At 38.8% G+C, this 17,985-nt stretch overlaps 1 protein-coding gene and 1 long non-coding RNA gene across 2 annotated transcripts in view; one reads left to right on the top strand and one right to left on the bottom strand.

The window, feature by feature from the left end:
- LOC141985254 (uncharacterized) overlaps positions 1–17,985 on the bottom strand; it is a 47,313-nt gene that overhangs the window by 3,139 nt on the left and 26,189 nt on the right. The window lies entirely within an intron of this gene.
- The window catches only part of FBXO28 (F-box protein 28), a 32,289-nt gene that overhangs the window by 10,986 nt on the left and 3,318 nt on the right, over positions 1–17,985 (top strand). Inside the window, exons 2-4 of the mRNA XM_074949196.1 lie at positions 12,609–12,718; positions 14,098–14,236; positions 16,044–16,239. Of these exons, the coding sequence (XP_074805297.1) occupies positions 12,609–12,718; positions 14,098–14,236; positions 16,044–16,239 (445 nt within the window). The remainder of the gene's footprint in view (positions 1–12,608; positions 12,719–14,097; positions 14,237–16,043; positions 16,240–17,985) is intronic.

Below are 17,985 nucleotides of genomic sequence, written 5' to 3'. Positions count from 1 at the left end.
AGCAGCTGGCCCCGGGGACAGCCGCACCGCCGCCAGCCGCTTGGATGGCCCTGCAACCAGCCATGTGAATTTTTGTTTATCGCCCGTGACCTGTCCATGACTTCTATTAAAAATACTCATGACTAAATAGTCGCCTTATGTTTTAATGAAGGAGGATGGGCTTTATCAGGTATAGTATATAGATTCAGACATTCTTTTCTCAATTGCTGTTGGCACTCCTGATCAGTTTGCATTCAGATTCAAACTTGTGATAATTGGCACAACTGAAGCTAAGTAATATACAGGAATTAAGTTTACCACAGCTGATTTTTTCTGTCTGCAAAAGAAAGATGCTTGTTCTTATTTTTACCTATGTAACGTTAATAAACGCCATACTTAAATATCTCAATTTATCCTGAGTGCAGCTCGGATTACTTTTTGAGGGCTACTGCCTGGGGGATAGCTGAACACACTAGAAAATATTTTTTTTATATATATACCCTAGATGTCAGTATAAACTTGATGATGAATATTCTCACATATCTTGCAATGAATCTGTCCACAAAAATTGTATTAAGATTGTTTCTTTGTCTATTGTACTATTTTAATTAAAAAGTGACAAACTTCACAATGTATTTAAAAGAAAGATTTTTCTGGCATATAAAAAGAAAAGGAGTACTTGTGGCACCTTAGAGACTAAGAAATTTATTTGAGCCACAAGTACTCCTTTTCTTTTTGCAAATACAGACTAACACGGCTGCTACTCTGAAACCTATCTTTTATATACTAGCTTTTGCCATGTATAGTAACACTAGGATTCAAGCTTCTTATATTTGAAACCAGAATTCTTTAGGTGGTATTTTAGGTATGCATACAGCACTATGTAGGTGACTCCCTGCTTCTGGACCAGAGTAATACTTCTGAGAGGTTGTCTTGGAACAAATATGGTTTAATTTAGCTGCCATAAAGTTTCCTTCAAATTAAAGTGTTGGTGTTTGAAAAGAAAAAAAAAATCAAACTGACTACTTAGCTGACTCCATCGATGAGTGTGGGGGAGAACTGCACTAGAATTAAAGATCAATGGTTCTTCATGTTACCTTTCAGGAATCCTTTTTTCCCATAGATCTTTCTAGTCTTCAGCAAGTACTAAGGCGCACAGAGCCTGAGAGGGCAGCACAGTATACTAGCTCTTAAAGCGTTAGACTCTCAATGATTATGCACTTTTTGATTCTCTAATAGTGCCCCAGATTTTATCTCAATTCTTTTCAGAGACAAAATAATAGTGACTTCCACCTAGCTTGTTCCATTCTGTTAAATACAGAGAACAAATGTTACTCCCTGTAAATCTTTCTGCAGCTGTCCCGTGGCCAGTGTACTTGTTAATAGGAAAATGTGAAACTGTTCAGAATATATGGTAAATACTGACTTGAAAATCTTGAGCCCAAATGTGGGCATGTGTCCCTGAAGACAAATGCGGCCTTATATTTAAGAGGTGTTTATGCACCATTCTTGTAGTGTCCAAAATGAACAAAATGGAACACAAGTCTTTTGGCTTAGACTACAGGTTCATCCAACAGGTGCTCAAAGCTTGTTAAATAGAGTTCTTTTTAGTGAAAATACCAAATAAATGTAGTGTTGAGACTGACAAACCAGTAAATTCAAAGTTGATGTTGATGTTAGAACATCATCTTAGAAGTTAAATGTAATGGGAAACGCAGTTGAGTAAATCCTAGACTTTTGTGCTGAATGTCCTCACTAATCACTATGGGGGCTTTTGGCACATACATTTTAACTTCTCTTTAAAAAAACAACACACACACGCACACAAATACTCCCCCTCCCCCATGGAAATATTGTGCTGTTTTGTGCCTACTAGAGATTGAGCTCCTATTGCTGACGATTAATTTTCAGACATCTAGCAAATTGAACTGCTAAGAACTTTCAGAGAGGAGCAGCTAGTTTTTAAATTCTTTCTTTAAAAATATATTTCTCTGCTGAATGCTCTCCATTCAGCAGAGAAATGTGGGGGCATTCAGCACATACATGTAGTCTTAAAAGAATCTCCACTTCCCTTTTGTAGTCAACCTTTGAAGAGGCAATATCAATTATTGATAAGCTGAAAACATGACACGTTAAAATATACCAGTTGTAATTTATATACTGGCTATTCAGTTTACAAATACCTTATAAAATATATTTAAAAATCTTCAACATGTTGGCTTTCTGTTTTGTAAAATATCTGTTTTGTGCTAAGACCTAGACTCAGTACTGTGTGATCTTTAGAATTAAAGACTCCATTAGAAATAGAGAAATATTTTTTGATTAAAATAATTTCATTTACGCTTTTAAGGAAGCATTATTGACACTGGTCAGTTTAAAGTGAACAGAAATGTATCTGAGATGCTTTAATTCTGCATCTCATGGTTTTTGTCTTACTAAAATTTTCCATGTATACGCTTTTTAAAATTTCAACTTCTGGGTCATAGGTCTTTGGCATTTTTGAGAGATTAAAGTATTTATGACCCATCAGAACCTCTGTACATAAAGTTCAGCCCAGGTACACATAGGTGCAGCTCCCATTGAAGTCAATAGGAATTGTTCTTGCTTACACCAGGACAGAATTTGGCCCAGTGATATTTTTTGTATAAAGCCACAAGATGATAGCTAGTGGCAGCATAGCTCATTAAGGAACAGCCATATAATGGGAGTAGCCATCCCTGTGCTTTCTCGGGCATCCCTTTCCCAGGATTGTAGCCCGATCTATAAATTATATATTAATTATATTGATTACTTAAGAATTCCCAGTTTGATGATTGACAGGTTCTTGTCCCAAGATCAGGCCCGGTATTATTAAAATTACTATATAGTTGCGAACCCAGATGTGCACAGCTGCAACACTCACACTGTAGGTCTCTTCTATATTTACAATAATTTATTAATATATTTAGCAAAGTCACAAACACTAACTCAGTCAGGTAGATGGGGAAAATACAGAAAGTACATCTGAACATCCATACACCATCCCTTGCAGATCAGTCTGAAATGTTGGCCATTATCTTCTTCCTCACCATTGCCTTCCTCTTCGTCACCAGAGGCCATCATTCTGACACCTCCCAAAGGCTACATCTCTCTCTCCCCTGTTGTACACAGGCTGGGATACAGCTTTTTATAATATGCTGATGCCACCATGTCGAATGCATATTCAGTAAGGATTTCTCCTCTCTTCTTTCTTAACGCTAATAAAGTTGGGGTGCCCTTCTTCTATAGGTTAGTATATTAATGATCTCAACTTATTATCATATATGTCAGTTCGTTGCCCTGGCACTCTTGTGTTTGGATGTTCTTTCAAAAACTTTTCAAAAGCTGGTGTTAGCTCATGTTTCTATGGTTGGTCCCCTTACAATCTATTTCCAGTTCCCCAAAACTTAGGGGTTACTATTGGGCCATTTATCTATGCCAAAGTTAATGGGCCTCAAGCCTTATGCCAACTGCTGAAGCTAATAAAGATTAATAAACAGGATATAGGCCTATAGGTTCCTTGCATTACTGCTGAATATAATAAAGACAGAATATGATGAAGGCAAGGCAGTGAATATAATAAAGTCCTCCACTTGACAGGGCTCGTTAACAATCACCCTATCTCATAAATTTAGGGCTTTATCCTTTGCTTAAACCTGTGCTTTTTACATAACACAACAGATGAGATAAAGGGGAATTGCCACCCTTGGGGTGTAACAAATTTTGACCCTCTGACCTTGCACTCAAATTGACCATAAAAAGATCTTTGATATTTGGTTTTACACAATACTGACCATCTCCACTATATGTCACCCTTGTCATAAGAGCATCATGCTTGGTTAGCCTGCTAGGCTACCAACGACGATGACAATGGATTCTGTTGGTATCTTCCTTCTAACCACACAGCGATGTGTTCACCTCAGCCATATCGTATCTGCCAATGTACTGATACCCCTTTTCAGAGCAATAGGCCATCAGTGGAATTTCCCATGTTGGGTGATATACTACCAGAAGAGATACTCTGATGCATTCATTGTAGACATTGTCTTCAAAGTGACCTACTGAATGGATGGCTGCCAGGTGACTGGACACATCCTCATCTGGACTGTGGATGGGATACACAAGGTTTTGCCATGATGTAATCTTAGTTAAATAACAAGAGTCTTAATTAGGATGCTGTGTCACAGATCCCATACCTGAATTGCTTCCAGCCGCACTCTGGCAAGAATCAAATAAGTGGCTCTTCCTGTTTCATGTTTTAAAAAGTTTTAACAATATAATTTAGCAACTGCTAATCCTCGATTTAAGAGTGGGTACCTTTCCCAATTCTAAAATTATAGGTTATTACCTAACACCAACTATGATGGTGTTTAACACACATGCTCTACGCAGAACTGACTTATGATATACTTACTCATGGGGGAATTCTGCGCCAAAAAATAAAAACTCTGCGCACAATATTTTAAAATTCTGCAAATTTTATTTGTCAAAATAACACTACATAATCACGCCAGTTTCAAATATTTTGGTATTTTATTTTAAAATGCCCATCAGCAAGTATTTCTGTAACAATATGGGCACACACACAAAAATTCCCCCAGAAATAGAGAGTTAAAGAAACCCCTGTGACAACCCAGTTCCTGTTTCTCTGCCCCATTATACCCCCCAGAGCCCAGCTGGAGGGCCAGACACCCACAAACCCCCTCCCTCCCCAGAGCCCATCTGCAGGGGCCTCACTTGCCCAGACACCTGTCCCCTTCCCCCTCCCACTCTAGAGCCCAGGGATCCAGAGGGAGAAACAACAGCCTAATGCTCGGTCCCAGGCTTGCATGGAGTTTCCTGCGGGCCGCCCTCTCCTTCCCTCAGGACATGCTGGGAACTGCAGCTGCTAGGAAACCACTAGCTCCCTCTCTCTTCACACAAGAGTGTCTTCTATGTGCAAGCTGGGCTTTGCAGAGTCCAGTGGTCCCTAGTGGCAGCTATGAGCACTGCAGCTCATTTCTGTTGGGGGGGAAAGGAAATTCTGCACACACAACTTTAATTTCTTCAAAATTCTGCATTGTGCAGTGGCTGAGAATTCCCCCAGGAGTATATACTGTACCCATTACTACTCCTGGTATAGGTGTAGCCACTTCCCACCCTGGAATTATTGATTAGAGGACACGTCTTTCCCCAGGTTACTAAAGGTGACATGCTTTAACTTATAGCTGAGGGTTACTCTCATAAAAAAAACAGCCTTCCACACATACTTCCTCGTGGCTGGACATTACAAAACTAGACCAGCCATTTACAACACACACTTTGCTTCTCTACAAAGGAAAAAGGACACTAAACTATCTAAACTACTACATGCCACAAGGGGCCACAATAGTGATTCCCTTAACCCACCCAACAATATTGTTAATCTATCCAGCTATACGCTTAGCCCGGCAGAAGAGTCTGTCCTATCTCAGGGCCTCTCCTTCTGCCCCACCTGAACATGATACAGTTCTGTGGTGACCTAGAATCCTACTTTCGACGTCTCCGACTCAAGGAATATTTCCAATACACCACTGAACACCATAGAAACCCATAGAAACCTTCCTACCAACACTACAAAAAGGAGGATTCTGGGTGGACTCCTCCTGAAGGTCAAAACAACAGACTGGACTTCTACATAGATTGATTCCGCCGACGTGCACAGGCTGAAATTGTGGAAAAGCAGCATCACTTGCCCCATAACCTCAGTCGTGTAGAACACAGTACCATCCACAGCCTCAGGAACAACTCTGACATCGTAATCAAAAAGGCTGACAAAGGAGGTGTTGTCGTCATCATGAATAGGTCAGAATATGAATGACAGGCTGCTAGGCAACTCTCCAACACCACATTCTACAGGCCATTACCCTCTGATCACACTGAGGATTACCAAAAGAAACTACACCATCTGCTCAAGAAAATCCCTGAAAAAGCACAAGAACAAATCTGCACAGACACACCCCTAGAACCCCGACCAGGGGTATTCTCTCTGCTACTCAAGATCCATAAACCTGGAAATCCTGGATGCCCCATCATCTCAGGCATTGGCACCCTGACAACAGGATTGTTTTGCTATGTAGACTCTCTCCTCAGGCCCCATGCTACCAGCACTCCCAGCTATCCTCGAGACACCACTGACTTCCTGAGGAAACTACAATCCATCGGTGATCTTCCAGAAAACACCATCCTGGCCACTATGGATGTAGAAGCCCTCTACACCAACATTTCACACAAAGATGGACTACAAGCCGTCAGGAACAGTATCCCCGATAATGTCATGGCAAACCTGGTGGCTGAAATTTGTGGATTTGTCCTCACCCACAATTATTTCACATTTGGGGACAATGTATACCTTCAAATCAGCGGCACTGCTATGGGTACCCACATGACCCCACGGTATGCCAACGTTTTTATGGTTGACTTAGAACAACGCTTCCTCGGCTCTCGTCCCCTAACGCCCCTACTCTACTTGCGCTACATTGATGACATCTTCATCATCTGGACACAAGGAAAAGAAGCCCTTGAGGAATTCCACCATGATTTCAACAATTTCCATCCCACCATGAACCTCAGCCTGGACCAGTCCACACAAGAGATCCACTTCCTGGACACCACAGTGCAAATTAGCCATGGTCACATAAACACTGCCCTATACCGGAAAGCCACTGACCGCTATACTTACCTACATGCCTCCAGCTTTCATCCAGACCACATCACATGATCCATTGTCTACAGCCAAGTTCTACGATACAATCGCATTTGCTCCAATCCCTCAGACAGAGACAAACACCTACAGGATCTCTATCAAGCGTTTTTAAAACTACAGTACCTACCTGCTGAAGTGAAGAAACAGATTGACAGAGCCAGAAGACTACCCAGAAGTCACCTGCTACAGGACAGGCCCAACAAAGAAAGTAACAGAACGCCACTAGCCGTCACCTTCAGCCCCCAACTAAAACCTCTCCAGCGCATCATCAAGGATCTACAACCTATCCTGAAGGATGATCCCTCACTCTCACAGACCTTGGGAGACAGGCCAGTCCTCACTTACAGACAGCCCCCCAACCTGAAACAAATACCAGCAACTACACACCACACAACAAAAACACTATCCCAGGAACCTATCCTTGCAACAAACCCCGTTGCCAGCTCTGTCCACATAACTATTCAAGGAACACCATTATAGGACCTAATCACATCAGCCACACCATCAGAGGCTTGTTCACCTGCACATCCACCAATGTGATATATGCCATCATGTGCCAGCAATGCCCTTCTGCCATGTACATTGGCCAGACCGGACAGTCTATGCGCAAAAGAATAAATGGACACAAATCAGACATCAAGAATTATAACATTTAAAAACCAGTCGGAGAACACTTCAACCTCCCTGGACACTCAATTACAGACTTAAAAGTAGCAATACTTCAACAAAAAAACTTCAAAAACAGACTCCAACGAATAACTGCAGAACTGGAATTAATTTGCAAACTGGACACCATCAGATTAGGCCTGAATAAAGACTGGGAGTGGATGAGTTATTACACAAACTAAAGAGTATTTCCCCATGCTAATTCCCCCCCCCCACTGTTACTCACACCTTCTTGTCAACTGTTTGAAGTGGGCCACCCTGATTACCACTACAAAAGTGATTTTTCCTCCTGCTGATAATAGCCCACTTTAATTGAATTGTCTCTTTCGAATTGGTAAGGCAACCCCCATCTTTTCACGTACTCTGTGTATTTATATATCTTCCTACAGTATTTTTCACTCCATGCATCTGATGAGGTGGGTTTTAGCCCACAAAAGCTTATGCCCAAATAAATTTGTTAGTCTCTAATATCCCACAAGTACTCCTCGTTGTCTTTCACCTAGTATACTCTTTTTACAATTTGATAGGACCTACTAGGGGTTGGCTTCCTTGATTCCACTACTGGAATGGGGAACCGATTTGACCATGGTGACCCCTTTTAGATACTTTTTTTTTCTAATGTATATTTGTACATTGACGCCATTAGCTCAGGCAATAACCTCAATACTGTCCCATGTTTTGATTATTAGTCTTCCCCAAATTCAGTATACTGCCATCTGGGGATGAGATCATATTGCTCTGAAGATGACACCAGTGCACCAAACGGTATCCTTACAATGGGCTGCTGCTGTTGGCTCCAGACCACAGTTACTACAGAGTTAGAGTTCACCATCTGAAGTTTTACAGAAAAGTCCTTTTTCTCAGCTTCCTTCATATGGTAGTCAAATACTGGAGCTCACAAGTCTGCATTTAGTTGGCCAGGCACCTCACCAAACCAACAGAACATCAGGGCTGCTGCAGAGGAGGAATAATGCTGTCAGCTACATGGTCCTCTGAGCCGGTTTTGGCTTGGGTCTCGTCGCCTCTGAGGATCGTTGCTGAATACCCGTAAAGACATGTCCCTTTCCTGGTACAATGTTGTGGGACTTGATGTTATGGGCATTTACCAGCTTTTGATTCGATAATTTAATTCCTTTCACTATCCCTGAAAACCTGAGGTGTCTAAGGGATCCTGTTTCCATCATGTTCCTTTTGTGGCAAATAACTTAGCTTAAAGGGTTCATTATACATTTACAATGATCTATTGCCTTGCAAACGTGAAAGGGGTTTGCTAAAGCAAGAGAGTGATATAAAACAACCAAGTGCTCCTCCATATGTGAGGGTTAAACAATCTGAGCAGTGAACCCTCAAAAACAAAATACAAGAATGACACAAATTCTACAAGGGCAAAACCCAAAACAAATAAGTCAGCAAGATTTCTTCCCAGTATATTGTGCAGAACAGAAATACACACACACTCTCTCTCTCTCTCTCTCTCTCTCTCTCTCACTTGTTGGGGTGATTATCTTGATAACCCCAACACCATGTTACTTTAGCTAGAACCTGTTTTTTTAAATTTTTTCTTTGAGTTTGATTATGATAACCAAATATATATTGTAACATTATAAAACTGTTCTAATAGCTCTAATATAGTTATTAATCTTACATTAATATTATGGTGGTTGGCTCAGTGAACTTCTGAATTTTAATCTGGGTCCTGACAAACTCCAAATCAAAATTTTATTTATATGTGTATATATATTAGTTACAATTAATTTTTTCATTGAGACAAATATACTTATATTTGACTGACATTTGCAAAAATGGAACTACCATTGGTGTCTTATAGGAACATGCACATGGTGGTTAAACCCTAATTCTAATATTGAAACTGTGTGGTACCATCAAATTATTTTCCTATTAACTTTTTTATTCACACCTTTGCGCACAAAAATATTGTTGTAACAATTTATCAATCTAGTCACATGTCATAAAACATATAACCATCAAACAAACAAGTAATCCCAACATACCACCAAACCATACCACCAAGGGAATAAACATTTTTGCTTAGAGCAGTGGTTCTCAACCAGGGGAATGCATACTACTGGGGGTACACAGAGGTCTTCTAGGAGGTACATCAACTCATCTAGATATTGACTAGTTTTACAACAGGTTATGTAAAAAAAACAAACTAGCAAAGTCAGTACAGACTAAAATTTCATACAGACAATGACTTTATTATACTGCTCTATATACACTGAAATGTAAGTAGAATATTTATATTCCAATTGATTTATTTTATAATTATATGGCAAAAATGAAAAAGTAAGCAATTTTTCAGTAATAGTGTGCTGTGACACTTCTGTATTTTTCCGTATGATTTTGTAAGCAAGTAGTTTTTAAGTGAGGTGAAACTTGGGGGTACGCAAGACATATCAGACTTCTGAAAGGGGTACAATAGTCTGGAAAGGTTGAGAACCACTGGATTAGAGCAAGTCCAGGAAACCTGAAGTTTGAAATCATTAATTGTTCTGGGTTTACACCTTGGTTAGCCTATAAAATAAGTTTAACAATTTAGTCAGGAGCCAAAGGTGATTTCCTTGAGTCTTTAAATCCTAGATTAAAACACAAGTGGGTTAAAAAGAAAAAAATATTAATATGTGCTTTATTATTTAGGAAATATAAAGGGAAAATTGCAGTTAGATAAGTTGATCAATTTACTTTGATGAATTAGGACCTATAATAACAACCACGGTTTATATTGTGGGTAGCAAAGTTTGCTGCATTTTGATTGTTAGAAGCTTCAGTGCTTCCTTAAAAAAATAATTTCTGTGTAAAGCACAAAAAGATTATACTTCCTGACTTTCGTTCCCTTGTTGGGTAAGTCCAGAACTGCAACTAACTTGCTACCTATTTTTGGAATAATAATGCACAGTCGATTAGTTAAATTAGGAATATGTTCATTAACAATTTGAGCCACAATTTGGCTAATAAAAACATACAAGTAACAAAACAATATAAATAACATTGAATTTCATCCTCTCTCCTTTTCCTACTGCCTCCCCCACCACTTGCAGGTTAGAAGGGTAGTAAGCAGGGTTTGCTTTACCTTGTACACATACATTAGACATAGCCTTGTCTAAAAGGATGCTGAACCTTGTAATTAGATGTTTTATGGGTCCCTAATTTTAATATTATTTTGCCAGATTCAGGTTAGAAGCAATTTGCTTTGCCTGCTTCGCCTTTTTTTCCCCAGACACACATCCCCTTCAGCTTTTACAGCAACATGTTAGCTGTTGGTGGCTTTGTTGCTGAGGATTATTTAGAAATTGCAAATTAAAGGCACAGAGACTGTTAGCCTGGCAGGTTACAGGATATGAGCTACAAAATGCATTATTACGGTCCCTAAGATCTGCGGGGAAACAAAGCTTTTGGTATTTTCTGGTAAGTAGAGGGTTTTTCCCTTGTTTCTTTGATACTTTTTATTCAGCCATTCCTTTATATTACTATTTAATTTAGTTTCCTGGATTATTAACATCTTGCTTTGGTGGAAGTTGGCCTTATACTTACCCTTCTCATTTTCCATTTGAGTAATTATCCCCTGATAGGCATTAAGGCATTGTAACATAGCTTCCTGTACTTTCCCCCACTACTACATTGAACATATCACATATTAAACATTACATTGAACATATGATCAAACCCCACAAGTTAGGGTGATTAAAAATAGCCTGGCTATGTTTCATTCATAAAAAACCTCCCAGGATGTTTAGTATATTTTTATGCTGTATTTTGGTTAACTACAGAAGTCTCGTCTGACTCTGTTTTACTCACTTTAACCCTAAATTGTATTGGTTAGCCTAATACCTAATTTCTAACAGTGCACAATAAACACTTAACACTATACATATGTGAAGGCGTCCCTCCTTAAATAATTAACCCCTTAATAACCAGTTTCAACAATTACTTGAACAAGTCCCAAGAAAAACACAGGGGATAAGGGTTCTTCTCTCTCTCTCTCTCTCTCTCTCTCTCTCTCTCTCTCTCTTCACTCGATGGCTAACGTGCTTTTAGCTAATATTTACCCTGTCAGGACCCAACGAGCAGCCCAGGGCAAGCTTGCGGTACACGGATCAGGACACAGGCGGGAGAGCTGAAGGGACTGAGATAAGGTAGCACGAACCTGTGCAGGTTCTGAACTGCTGTGGCTTTCCTGGCGGCAATTAAAACATAAATCAAGTCTCCTGCCACCTCAAAGTGTGGATCACTGGGCCCCAATGCAACTGTAATTTCAACTTCAGGTACCTCTACATTACTACACAATTCAACTTACAAAACCCCCGTAATATGTGTATAAAGGAATCCCATTTTTGCGAGATTCTAAACCGTAATGACTAGTCAGTAATACCCAGTGAGGATGATATCAGAGTGCAATGAGACTGTTGTCCCATATCACCCCACATGCATCCTTACACAGTTACAATTTCCATGGAAACCTAGTGGTGGGAGACAGGTGGTTACCCACGAGGATCCTACCCTGCCTATGGCATGCCAAGTGAGTCTGATGGTCAACACCAATACCATGTTAATTTAGCTCGAACCTGTGGTTTTTTTAGATTTTTCATGGTTTGCTTATGATAACCAAACAATATATATTGTTACGTTATAAAACATTTCCATAAGGTTGAAAAGTCTTGCCTATGAAAACCCCTGCTACGCAGTGGGACGATTCCCAAAAAAGTCCAAGATCAGTCTCTGTCCCTCTGCACTCCTTCAGACTTCTCTGAGAGAAAATGCTCTGGCGAAAAGCTTCTAGACGTGAAATTAACTGCAAAGTGGGGTTTTGTCATCTTTGACATATTAAACAACTTTTGAAATATCTGGTCCTACCTCTCTTTGGAGGATATGGCTGGGACCATTAGTGGACATAAATAACGAGCCTTTAAACATGAGCCTTTAAACTGAACTGCTGCTAACTTTTATTAACATGAAGGAAGAAGTGATACAGATTTGAATGAGTGTTGAAGTTGCCTTTTTTATAACAGGATCAGTAAAGGGCAAACAATTTTATTTTGCATTGTAGTTGACATTTTATCCAATTTAGGATTAGTTTGCAAATCAGAAAGAATAAAAACTAATCTTCCACCATTGAACAAGCACAGACTGACTAATCATGAAAACAACCTGTAGTTTGGTTTGAGACATTTGAAGTTTCCTTTGTTCTGTATTTTAAAAATAGGTTTGTAAGCGAATGGACTTGGTGTGCCAGCGAATGTTAAATCAGGGATTTCTGAAAGTGGAAAGATATCACAACTTGTGTCAGAAACAGGTTAAAGCACAACTTCCAAGGTATGTGCCAATTACAGCTATGGGTTCCAAATACTATATCTTAAAACACGTAAGTAAGAACACAGTAACATTATTTCTTAAGTATAAAGCTAAGTCTGTAAAAGTTTACTTCAGTTATCTAGTTAAATTAATATATTCTAGAAAAACATTGACAATATTTTGGCTGTAATTGGAATTATCTGGTTTAGGTGGTAAAATTCTATGGGTTATTTTTCTTGCAAAAACACTTAGCCCAACCCTAAAGTCTGTTTGTATAGATAAATGTTATCCTATTTTGTTTTGTATTCTGTTTTGCTTCCCAGCCTGTCAGGAACTGAAGTGCTTTCAGAAGAGAGAGGAAGTGTCCAATATCACTCAAAATCAACTCCTCTGGCAAATCTAGGAGCTCTGATAACTTGCTCCAAAAGGAGTGCCAACTAACTTACCTTGGCTAAAAGGATTTTTACCTACCTGTGCAATTGGGTAGACATGAAACACGTTTTTCATGTTACCTGGGATTAGAAAGTCATGATCTAATTTTGCATGTTTTCTTTTCATGTATTTTTCAGCTAAGGGCCAATCAGCAAGTGCATGGACACAGTATGCACTAACATAATTTGGAGCTGGATCATGGGCATTAGAAGACAATGTTTGTCTCTAAGTGAATGAGAGAAGCTGCCTCTCACTTCTAAAACCTGATAATTCAGCCTAATTTATTGTCATGATTTAAATGGTTTCATTTGATTTCATGATTGTTACCCAGTATCAAAAAAGCATGAACAGTCATCAGTTCCCTCAGCTCAGATGAAGCTTGGGACTGAGCAAGCATGGAGGCTGAATTGCTGTTTATTAGTGGTGGTGGTGTTTAGGTCAGTTGCCAGAACACAAATGAGTAGTGATGACAAAATCACATTGAAGCACTCTGCCCCGCTGCATTGCTTTAGGACTACTCCTTCAATATTTTTAATCTTGGAATTTTTTAAAAACTAAGATGCCTTTACTTATGCATATAATTTGGATAAATTTTTTTTCACAGTAATGATTCAAGGAGAACCAAATTTGACAAATAGATCTAAAAATTATTCCAGTGTTTAGCAAACATGCAGAGTCATTTGCTAGCTCGTTCTTTCTTGCCAGCTGCAGCAATCTCTTGAGAAGGACAAAATTACTGGAAGTAGTTGTATTTCTTTCTGAGTCTCAGCAGGTAAATGGCCACGTGATACAAGATTCAGAAACTCTGACTAATACACCTGATGCTGCCTGTTGGATCTTGATTTACATCTGGGCTCTTAAGAACAGAAGGATTTAAAAGAACTACTGTTGCAATACTTCAGTTTTTGGTGGCTTAAAATTGCTAAGTCTGTGGTGTCATTTAATGGTTTCTGTGTGCTTTCTTCTAGGCGAGAGTCAGAAAGAAGAAACCATTCATTAGCTCGCCATGCAGACATCCTTGCTGCTGTAGAAACAAGGCTCTCTCTGTTAAATATGACTTTCATGAAATATGTGGATTCCAATCTCTGTTGCTTCATACCTGGAAAGGTAAAATATAAAATTGCTTGCTTGTATGAATGTGTGCTGTTGCTAAAAAATCATATTCCTGCAATTTTAAATTATTAACAGCTGTAGCTGCCTAAAAATGTAGTATAGTGCATCATTCTGGATGTACTTAGACATATTATAGGGAGCCTATGTACTGTAATGGCTACCCTATGAATAGATGTGCTTGTCTGAATGAGTTGTTTTTTGGCTTTATATTAATGTTTCAACATAGAAAATGGGTGTTTATTTGTTTTAAATTAACTCAGTATGCCACTCGTGGATCATATTTCTAATAATAAATGTGTTCATTTAAAGAAATCCTTAAAAATGCTTGAATTGGTCACTGTTCTTTGCAGGTTCACTTTTACTCTTCATATGTGTGCTACTGAGACCTTTGAACAGATAGAACTCTACTTACAGTTTATTCCTTAAAAGTATGTAGATGCTGTATGTAGAGTTTGAGTAGTCCAGACTTACAAACTGTAAACACCAAACTGGAGGCCATTCCACCACAAACTCTTGACACCCAGATTATCCTGTGCAATATTTTTGGTACACTTCTGTAACAAAAAATGTATATTTAATGTGTTCCTAACACCATCTGTTGAGTATCAGTTGATATTAAGCATTTTAGGCCAAAGACAAATTGAACTTGAGTTTTTTCAGTAGATGAGAGGAACACTTGTTTTTCCCTAAAAATAGAAATACCATTGGCATACCTTGTATAGCTATTTTAGAATACATTATCTGTGGTGGTGCAGTACCTAGCATATATGTTAGACCTAAACAAAACAAGATGGTATGTCAAAATCTAAGCATATATGTTCAGCTGTCATGTAAATTTGCTGTTTATTTCCACTGCAGTGTTTCATAGAATATCAGGGTTGGAAGGGACCTCAGGAGCTCAAAGCAGGACCAATCCCCAGTTTTTGCCCCAGATCCCTAAATGGCCCCCTCAAGGATTGAACTCACAACTCTGGGTACAGCAGGCCAATGCTCAAACCACTGAGCTATCCCTCCCCCCATGTGTATGTGACACAATAGATTAAGCTAGTTATACAGACACTAGCATGGTGTTCATAATCACATCTGTAATTGGCAAACACCTTCAGGTGTCTATTTCCCCATCACCATAGTATCTGAGTGCCTCGCAAGCATTAAAGCACTATATCTTAGTCTACATTAGAAAATTTTGCTGGCAAAAACTGTCAGCTAGGAGTGTAGAAAAAAAATCATACCCTTCAGCCAATTTAGTTTTTGCCAGCAAAATTCCTGGAGTGAATGCAGCTATGCCAACAGAGTGCTTTTGCCAGAATTGACTGCTTTCCTAAGGTGTTCAGTGTATTTGCTAAGAATTTGCTTATGAGTCTCCTTGGAGAACTAAGCATACTGTATTGAGAATAAACTTTATGGGAGAGATTTTAAGGCATGTACTAATAGTAGATGTAATAAGAAAAGAAAAGTTGCTAATTGCTGTCCAGGTTACTGTGGGATGCTCCACTACATTTCATGCAGTGGTTATGCAGATTAGTTCATAAGTTCAAAAATAACTATTATAGTAAATTTACTGCGTAAAAGTTTCTAAAGATACAATGACAACTCAGACTCTGCCTCCACTGTAAAATACAGCATTTCATTTCAGGTGATTAGTATAAAATTAGGAAGAACACAGCAACAGACTAGTGTAATGGGTATGAAATACCTGCCCATCAGTAGATCAGTGCTATAATTTCAGACTATACCAATAACTATCTTAATTTTTTCCCTTGAACTTAACAGAACATCTAATGGTTCTTAAATATTTTAGGTGATTGATGAAATTTATCGTGTGCTAAGGTACGTAAACTCTACAAGAGCCCCTCAGAGAGCCCATGAAGTCCTTCAGGAATTAAGAGACATCTCATCCATGGCTATGGAATACTTTGATGAGAAGATTGTTCCAATTCTAAAAAGAAAGTTGCCTGGATCAGATGTATCAGGTCGTCTCATAGGAGCTGCCCCAGGTATTACTTTCAACCTCTAGTATTTTTAACTTTTTATCTAGCTGTTTTTGTCTAACATGTTGTCGGAGAATTCACAACATTCCACTTTCTAGAAAGCATTCACTCCCGTGTTTGTTTCCCTCAACAGTGGGAACCCATTATAATCCAGTCTCCTGATGAAAATTAATTTTGCATCCTAAGGACATTGAGTATGGAATAAAAAAAAGGAGTACTTGTGGCACCTTAGAGACTAACAAATTTATTAGAGCATAAGCTTTCGTGGGCTATAGCCCACTTCATCGGATGCATAGAATGGAACATATAGTAAGAAGATATATACATACAGAGAAGGTGGAAGTTGCCATTACAAACTAAGAGGCAGGCTAATTAAGATGAGCTATCATCAGCAGGAGAAAAAACCTTTTGTGGTGATAATCAAGATGGCCCATTTAGACAGTTGACAAGAAGATGTGAGGATACTTAACATAGGGAAATAGATTCAATATGTGTAATACTGGGAGTGGCTGGGTCATTCCACATATTGAATCTATTTCCCTATGTTAAGTATCCTCACACCTCTTGTCAACTGTCTAAATGGGCCATCTTGATTATCACTACAAAAGGTTTTTTCTCCTGCTGATAATAGCGCATCTTAACTAATTAGCCTCTCACAGTTTGTATGGCAACTTCCACCTTCTCTGTATGTGTGTGTATGTATATATGTATATCTTCTTACTATATGTTCCATTCTATGCATCCAATAAGTGGGCTGTAGCCCATGAAAACTTATGCTCTAATAAATTTGTTCATCTCTAAGGTGCCACAAGTACTCCTGTTCTTTTTGCAGATACAGACTAACACAGCTGCTACTCTGAAACCTGAGTATGGAATGTAATTGTCTGAAAATTTAAGGAGGCTTTGTTCTGCTAGACTTGAATATATTTTATAATTATGCATAGTGTGTATTCATTAAACAAATACTTTTGTGCCACTAATGAATGAGACTTTATAATCACACTTGGTTGAAATTTAGCAAACAAAGCCACAATTCAAGATGTTTGTAGTTTTATTAATAGGATAAACAAATGAGATAGCTTAAGTTATTGTAGTACAAAGAGAAAGCTAAAGCACCCTTAGATTCTTTATGTAACAAAAACCCAAATGTTTTGTTTTCAAATGAAATATTCATAGGTGTTTAGTCTGTAACATGGAAAAGGCCTCTTGGCCCTGTAAAATATTAAACTGGATAAGTTAACACTCAAACTAGTTTTGTTTTTTGTTTGCACGACCAGTTACATTTTTCATACAACTTAATTTGTATGGGCCAAATGTTGAGGCAGGCTGCTGATCTGAGCATATAATGGCCAAAAGTAGCAGAAAAGATGCATGCCCACTATCCTGTGTAGGATATCTGTACAGGCTTAGTCCCAACACCTTAGGTTACTAACAGATGTAGTAAAGTATCCATTACTTGGAGTTTTTAAATCAAGTTTAGATGTCCTTCTAACATCTATGCTGTAGTTCAAACAGAAGGTTTTGGTTGACAGAGGAATCTAATTTAAATTCTATAGTTCATGTAGTGCAGGAGGTCAGAATAGATTACAAAGGTCCCTTCTGGCCTTAACTTGAACACAGATGAGACTTCTACTGAGAGTATCTGCTAGCAAGTGTGTGGGGGAAGTGGAATGAACAGCACCCACTAATGGCATGAGCAGCAGATTGGAACATAGCACAAGTCCCCATGGCTCAAAAAACATAGTAGGCTAC

Source organism: Natator depressus, chromosome 3 (genome assembly GCF_965152275.1).
Source record: "Natator depressus isolate rNatDep1 chromosome 3, rNatDep2.hap1, whole genome shotgun sequence".
NCBI lineage: Eukaryota > Metazoa > Chordata > Testudines > Cheloniidae > Natator > Natator depressus.
Note: the sequence above shows the minus strand (reverse complement) of the source record. Positions and strands in the feature narration are given on the sequence as shown.